Source organism: Mobula hypostoma, unplaced genomic scaffold (assembly GCF_963921235.1).
Source record: "Mobula hypostoma unplaced genomic scaffold, sMobHyp1.1 scaffold_45, whole genome shotgun sequence".
NCBI lineage: Eukaryota > Metazoa > Chordata > Chondrichthyes > Myliobatiformes > Myliobatidae > Mobula > Mobula hypostoma.
In genome coordinates, this window is record NW_026948238.1 from 657122 (window position 1) to 664384 (window position 7263).

Genomic DNA, 7263 nt, shown 5'->3' on the forward strand with positions numbered 1-7263 from the left:
GATAGCTGTTTTATGTCTTTTCAACAGTTACCAAATAAATATAATTTGCCTGGATCTCATTTTTTCAGATACTGTATTTACAAACTAGAAACTTTTAAAATACTAAGCTACCTACATTTCCAACTTCATATCCATTTGATATCACGGGAAAAAATTAGGTTTAAATCTTGATCAGAAGGGTTTAATAGCAATCATTTATGATTTGATTAGGAAAATAAATTCAGGTATATCTGATAAAATTAAGACTGAATGGGAAAGGGAACTTCAACTTCATTTATCTACAGAAAAAGGGGGGAAAAATCTTCAATTTGTTAACCTGTCTTCTTTATGTGCGAAACAGACATTGATACAATTTAAGGTGATACATAGGGCTCATATGTCTAAAGATAAATTAGCTCGTTTTTATTCTTATATAAGCCCTATTTGTGATAGATATCATTCTGAAGTTGCTTCTTTGACCTATATGTTCTGGTCTTTCCCTTTTTTGGGTAAATATTGGAAAGATATTTTTGATATTATTTCTACAGTTTTGTGTATTGATTTACAACCTCAGCCCATTACTGCAATTTTTGGGTTACCAGTGATGGAAAATAGTTACTATCCCTTCAGCCTGCCGGATGATTGCATTCCTTACATTAATGGCTAGAAGATCTACCTTATTGAAATCCTCGCAATAGTTTTCTCAAACTATATCTTGCTTAAACTTAGAGAAAATCAGAAGTGGCACCTCTGATTCTTCGGTGAAATTTGAAGAAACTTGGAGACCATTTATTCAACATTTTCATATGATATAGCCTTTTTCAAATCCTTTTTTCAAACTAAAAATATATAGATAGAGGTGTGGAGTTAATGACATTAATGATTGTATCCAATGTAATATGTTAGCCTGACTTTGTTGTAGTTTTGTTTAGTATAGTCTAGTTTTCCTTAGCTTAATTTAGTGTTTTTTTTTCTAGTTTGGGTTTTTTTTTAATTTTTTTCTTCCATTTATCTTTTATCATGTTCAATTATATTTAGAGTTGGGGAGATCTAACGTACTTGTACTATCAGCAACTTATATTTGCAAATGTTAGCTATTATTAATGTAATCCCCTTCTCTGTTTATCAATATTATTGTTATGTTTAAAATTTTGAAAATTAATAAAAAAAGACTAGAAAAGAAAAGGAATACTACTTCCTCTTTGTGATGTATATATCTTCTGTCTTCCAAATTGCTTCCAGAAATTCCAGCCATTGCTGTTCTGTTTTTATCCCTGCCCATGTTCTTTTCAAATTAATTTTGACCCATTTTTCTCTCATGCCTCTCTAATTCTTTTTATTCCACATCTGACTTTAGCTTCTCCTTCTCTAATGTCAGGGTGAATTTGATCATATTAAGATTACTTGCCCCTCAGGGTTCTTTGAACTTAAGTGACCTAATTAATTCTGGATCATTACAACACCCAATCCAGAATAGCAGATCCCCAAGTGGGCTCAGCTACGAGCTACTCTAAAAAAGCATCTTGTAGGCATTCTAGGAATTCCACCTCCTGAGACCAACACCATCCTAATTTTCCTAATCACCTGCATGACAATCTGTCATGGCTATTGTAACATTGCCCTTCTGGCACGCATTTTCTATCTTTCATTGTAATTTGTGGACCACATACTTACTACTGTTTGGATGTCTCTATACAATTCCCATCAGGGATTTTTTTTTACATTTGCTGTTTCTTAATTCTACCCACAGATTCTACACCTTCCAACCCTATGCCACCTCTTTCTAATTATTTTATTTAATATTTTACCAACAGAGCCACCCAACCCCATTACCAGCTTGTTCTTTCAAGAAACATATAAGTATCTGGGAAACAACAGGACCTGCAGATGCTAGAAATCTAGAGAACTACAGCAATGGAGGAGTTCAGCATGTCAGGCAACATCTGTGGATGGAAATCAACATTTCAGGCCAAGACCTTTCATTGGGATTCTTGATACCCACGTATCTGGAATATCAACAAGGAAAGAAAATAGAAAGTAGTGCAAAATAGGGAAAACCTTCGACAAAATTTATTTCAAGGCTTCAAAAATCCTGCCAAACAGAGCTCAATAGTTGACAAATACAACAAAGGCAATAAACACCTTCATCAATACCGACATTGACTTTTTTTTTAATGAAAATATCTTGGTCCCACTTAAATCAGTAAAATTTACGAAGATAAATAAGACCTGAAAGGACAACTTTAGAAAAGTCTATTTACACTCAGACCCACTTAGATTAACACTACCATGGACGGAAGGAGGAAGAGGAATAACACACATTTAAAATAAATCACACAACAGTCAGATAAAAGTTTCAGTGTATATTTTCAAGAAAAATGAACAGGATTCAACAATCCATGTCTGTATATGCAATCCTGATAAGAAATACAGACCAGAAAACTTAAATGAGAGGCTAACTCAGAAAAATGTATTATCACTATGGAGGAAAACATTAACCAGTGGAATGAGTATGACCCTCCATGGGAGTCATTCCAAAGATCTGAGCAGACTAGATGTTGACAAGGAAGCATCGAGCACCGGACTGAGATTTGAAGACATCTTCCCAGAAACAGAGGGGTTCCTTACAGAAATACAGGACAAGGTGGTTAACAAAAAGAAAGAAAAAAAAATCAAAAATACATACAATACAAACAAGGCGATAAATGCAGAAAATGCCAAGAGAACCCAGACACAATCCAACACATTCCAAGATCCCACAGCAATTTAACTCAATCTGATTACTTATTCAGGTACAATCAAGTGGTAAATATCATTCATCAAAATTTTGCTTTAAAATACAAACTCATGAATGACCACCATAACTTCATTAATGCACCATAAATTCAAGCCTGATCCAATTAGAGACAGAATCTCACATTTTATATTTAAATCAATACATTATTACAGATAGGATAATCCATAAATAACCATCTGGATATAATATTACAGGATAAACAAGCAAGAACAACTCTCTCAATAGATATAGCCATTCTCAAGACACGTATGCCTCAACTAATGGGGCACCTCACCACAGGCACTGTTTGTGTCGTCAGCCAGACAACCAAATTATTTTCTCTGTCAATTAGCTTCCAAGTGTTGCTACTCTGTCATTCATTACCACGCCTCGCTGCTGATTTCCTTTTCCTCATCATACGTTCTTACCCCAACCATCATCCCGAGCCCCAAACTCTGCCCTGTGCAGACCTGCCTTTGGTTTCTGACTGTGCTCCGTTGAACATCCAACAAATGGTTTCCCATTCTGCTATGAGTCTTTAGAGGACAGTGGTGTTTTCTAAAAACCCTTCAAAAGCAGTGAAAATGACCCATAATGTGGAAATGAGCCCTGAATAAGGAGGTTAACTACCAATGTCATTCTTCCTCAGCCCAGAGATTAGAGCGGCGAAGAACATGTCAGGGAGAGAACTGCAGTCAGATGGACTTCTTCAGTCTGCAGAAAATTCAAGGGAAACCTCTTCACCCACAGAGTGGTGACTGTTTGGAACCCATCCCACAGGGAGAGCGAGAGGTGAACAGGGGAGGATTTAAAAGGACTGTCGTGGAACAGAATCACCGGCAGGGTCCAGCAGGACTGAGTTGACTCTCTATTGTACACTAGGTGTGTTATAAATTCACTAAGTACCAAAGACAGAGTTTAATATAGATCTATTTGTCGCAGATGCATTATATTGAACTCCAGTCCCATTAAAGGTGAATGTGCAGCAGAAGAAACTCCTCCCATGCTCAGTGACCAGGGTGCAGAACTGGGTGTGGTGAGCAGCAACAATAATTGCAGAGTTCAGCACCGACAGTCACTCTCGAAATTGCATTCAGCAACGGTGATGGATAAATATCCAGCATGAAGCTTACTGAAACTCTCTCCCCAGTGTGAACCCGCTAGTGTGTCACAAGTGTAACATGCTGTAAGGTTTCACTGCTAACGTAATAGCCTCTCTGCAATGTTTCACTGCTGAGCTAATGGTTTCTCTGTCGCAGCAATGTTCAAGTTATGACTAGAGATAACAGGGTTTTGGAATGCGGGGCTATCCAATGAGAGAAATATTGTTCTTTCTTGTGAGTCTGGAAGAGAGATTTTTGCAGTCTTTTGCCAGAGAGAGAGGAGAAGACACGAATGATGAGAGAGGGCCCTTCTTTTTTTGCTTTTCTTTACTAACCTTATAGTCAAAGTAAGAATTATAAAGCTCAATTGTTTAATCGCCTGTTATTTTGGGGTACTGATTTGTAACAGGGAACACATCACGCAGCACCCACCCAAACAAGATTTCTTAAGTTTGGCCAGGCTGGGGGCTATCACTCTCTATATTAAGCTGCTAGCCGAAGCCGGATTTACATAAGGATAGATGACTGAGTGAATCTCTTCCCACATTCACAGCAGGTGAATGGCCTCTCCCCAGTGTGAACTCAATGATGCACATTTGGTTGATTTGGCTGAGAGAATCTCTTCCCAAAGTCTGAGCAGGAGATTGGCCTCTACCCAGTGTGAACACGCTGGTGTCTCTTTAGTTGAGATGACCGAGTGAATCCCTTCCCACAATCTGAGCAGGTGAATGGCCTCTCCCCAGTGTGAACTCGCTGGTGTCTCTGTAGTTGAGATGACCAAGTGAACCGCTTCCCACAGTCTGAGCAGGTGAATGGCCTCTCCCCAGTGTGAACTCGCTGATGTACCTTCAGTTGAGATGACCGAGTGAATCCCTTCCCACAGTCTGAGCAGGTGAACGGCCAGTCCCCAGTGTGAACTGACCGGTGTGTCAGTAGATGGGATGACTGAGTGAATCCCTTCCCACAGACTGAGCAGGTGAACGGCCTCTCCCCAGTGTGAACTCGCTGATGTACCTTCAGTTCAGATGAACAAGTGAATCCCTTCCCACAGTCTGAGCAGGTGAACGGCCACTCACCAGTGTGAACTGACTGGTGTACCTTCAATTGGGATGACCGTGTGAATCCCTTCCCACAGACTGAGCAGGTGAATGGTCTCTCTCCAGTGTGAACTCGTAGGTGACTCTGTAGGTAGGATGACTGAGTGAATGTCTTTCCACAGTCTGAGCAGGTGAACGGCCTCTCCCCAGTGTGAACTGACTGGTGTACCTTCAGTTGGGATGACCGAGTGAATCCCTTCCCACAGACTGAGCAGGTGAATGGCCTCTCCCCAGTGTGAACTGACTGGTGTGCCAGTAGGTCGGATGACCGAATGAAGCCCTTCCCACACACTGAGCAAGTGAATGGCCACTCCCCAGTGTGAACTGACTGGTGTGCTTGTAGGCTAGCTGACCGTGTGAATCCCTTCCCGCAGTCTGAGCATGTGAACGACCACTCTCCGGTGTGAACTGAGCGGTGTGCTTGTAGGGTAGCTAAATGTCTGAATCCCTTCCCGCAGTCTGAGCAGGTGAATGGCCTCTCTCCAGTGTGAACTCGCTGATGTACCAGTAGGTTGGATGACCGAGTGAATCCCTTCCCACAGTCTGGGCAGGTGAACGGCTTCTCCCCAGTGTGAACTGACTGGTGTACCAGTAGGTGGGATGACAGAGTGAATCCCTTCCCACAGTCTGAGCAGGTGAACGGTTTCTCCCCAGTGTGAGCTCGCTGATGTACCTTCAGTTGGGATGAGCAAGAGAATCTCTTCCCACAGTCTGAGCAGGTGAACGGCCGCTCCCCTGTGTGAACACGCTGATGTACCTTCAATTGGGATGACTGAGTGAATCCCTTCCCACAGTCTGAGCAGGTGAATGGCCTCACCCCAGTGTGAACTGACTGGTGTACCAGTAGGTCAGATGACCGAGTGAATCCCTTCCCGCAGTCTGAGCAGATGAACGGCCTCTCCCCGGTGTGAACTCGCTGGTGAGCCATTAGGTCAGATAACCGAGTGAACCCTTCCGCACAAATTCAGCAGATGAATAGCCTCTGGCCCGTGTGAACTGACTGGTGTGTCCACAGGTCGGAAGACCAACTGAATCCCTTCTCACACACAGAACAGATGAATGGCCTTGTCCCAGTGTGAACTTGCTGATGTACCTTCAGTTGAAATGACCGACTGAATCCATTCCCACTGTCTGTGCAGATGAATGGGCTCCCCCTGTGAAGTGACGGGCATGTCAGTTGCTCAGATGATCGAGTGAATCCTTCCCCACAGTCTGAGCAGGAAGGATGATCCAGTGAATCCCTTGCTCCACTTCTTAAAGATCTGGACAGAGACAGCCAACTGCCGCAGACAAATTCCTTGTCATTTTTAACCTGTAAAAAGATTTACAAAATCCATCAATGGGTGAAGGACAACATTTCAGATGAGATCACTTGGGTTGTCAAGGTGTGATCTGACATCACATTGTTACAGTGAGGTTCAACCCAAGTTGGAGAGAGAAATCACCTTCTAACTGGGCACAGTGCTGGTATCTGGAATGACCATCAAATGCTCTGATGCTCTTCCTGTCTCTATGAGAATGGGGCATTTCTGCTGATAAAGTTTAAAGGAATGGGGGGTTCTCAGATTCCTGTAAACAATGGATTCAGTACTGACTACGTCTGTGACTGCTGTGTGTTGAATGTCTCACAGCTGCCTTCTTTGGAGCAAGATAATTAAAGTTTGCCCAGATCCACATAGATGTCTCTGGGCTTTTCACACCTTGATTTTGACAAAAAGCAGTACCTGATGGAAATTAGACAAAACATTCCATTCTTAATTAAAGTGCAAATTGATGGATGTTCTTATCTTTGTCATTACGTTGTGGCTCCAGCAAACCAGCTAGGACATTCTTTTCTTTAATTAAGGTGGCTGAAGTGTCTATCAAACTGGTCGTCCTTTGTATCAATAGTCCATTGACTTGACCGGAACGGTTATCAAACTGATTGTTCTTTTGTATCGGTAGCCTTATAACTTCTGACAATTCTGACATCGGGCAGTGAACTTGTAGAACCGCCGGGGGGATGAGAAAGGGTCTCTCCCTGATGTCGGGTCCAAGTTCACTCGCCGGCTGAGCTTGAAGAAATAAACGGGTGAAAAGATAAGTAACGATCTTTTTGTGCTATCGTTATTTGATCCAGTAAAGTTACGTTTATATTTGGCGCCGTGACTCGAATCCCAACATAGGGAATGTCTCTCTGGGCTGAGTAAGTGATAGGGAGCTTGAATTGAACACAATTTGAGTAACAGGCGCCCCGAGGTAGTTTACCTCTGGCTACTCCTTGTGTCCGACCGAGCATTTTTGCCCCTCGCCCATTGGGACTGGTACC

At 42.0% G+C, this 7263-nt stretch overlaps 1 protein-coding gene across 1 annotated transcript; it reads right to left on the minus strand.

The window, feature by feature from the left end:
• Nucleotides 1-2030: 2030 nt before the first annotated feature.
• Nucleotides 2031-5916, minus strand: LOC134342112 (zinc finger protein 229-like; the record flags this gene model as incomplete). Its single annotated transcript, XM_063040048.1, has 1 exon — nucleotides 2031-5916. A coding segment is annotated over one exon (1407 nt), but the record flags the coding sequence as incomplete, so codon positions are not given.
• Nucleotides 5917-7263: the final 1347 nt, after the last annotated feature.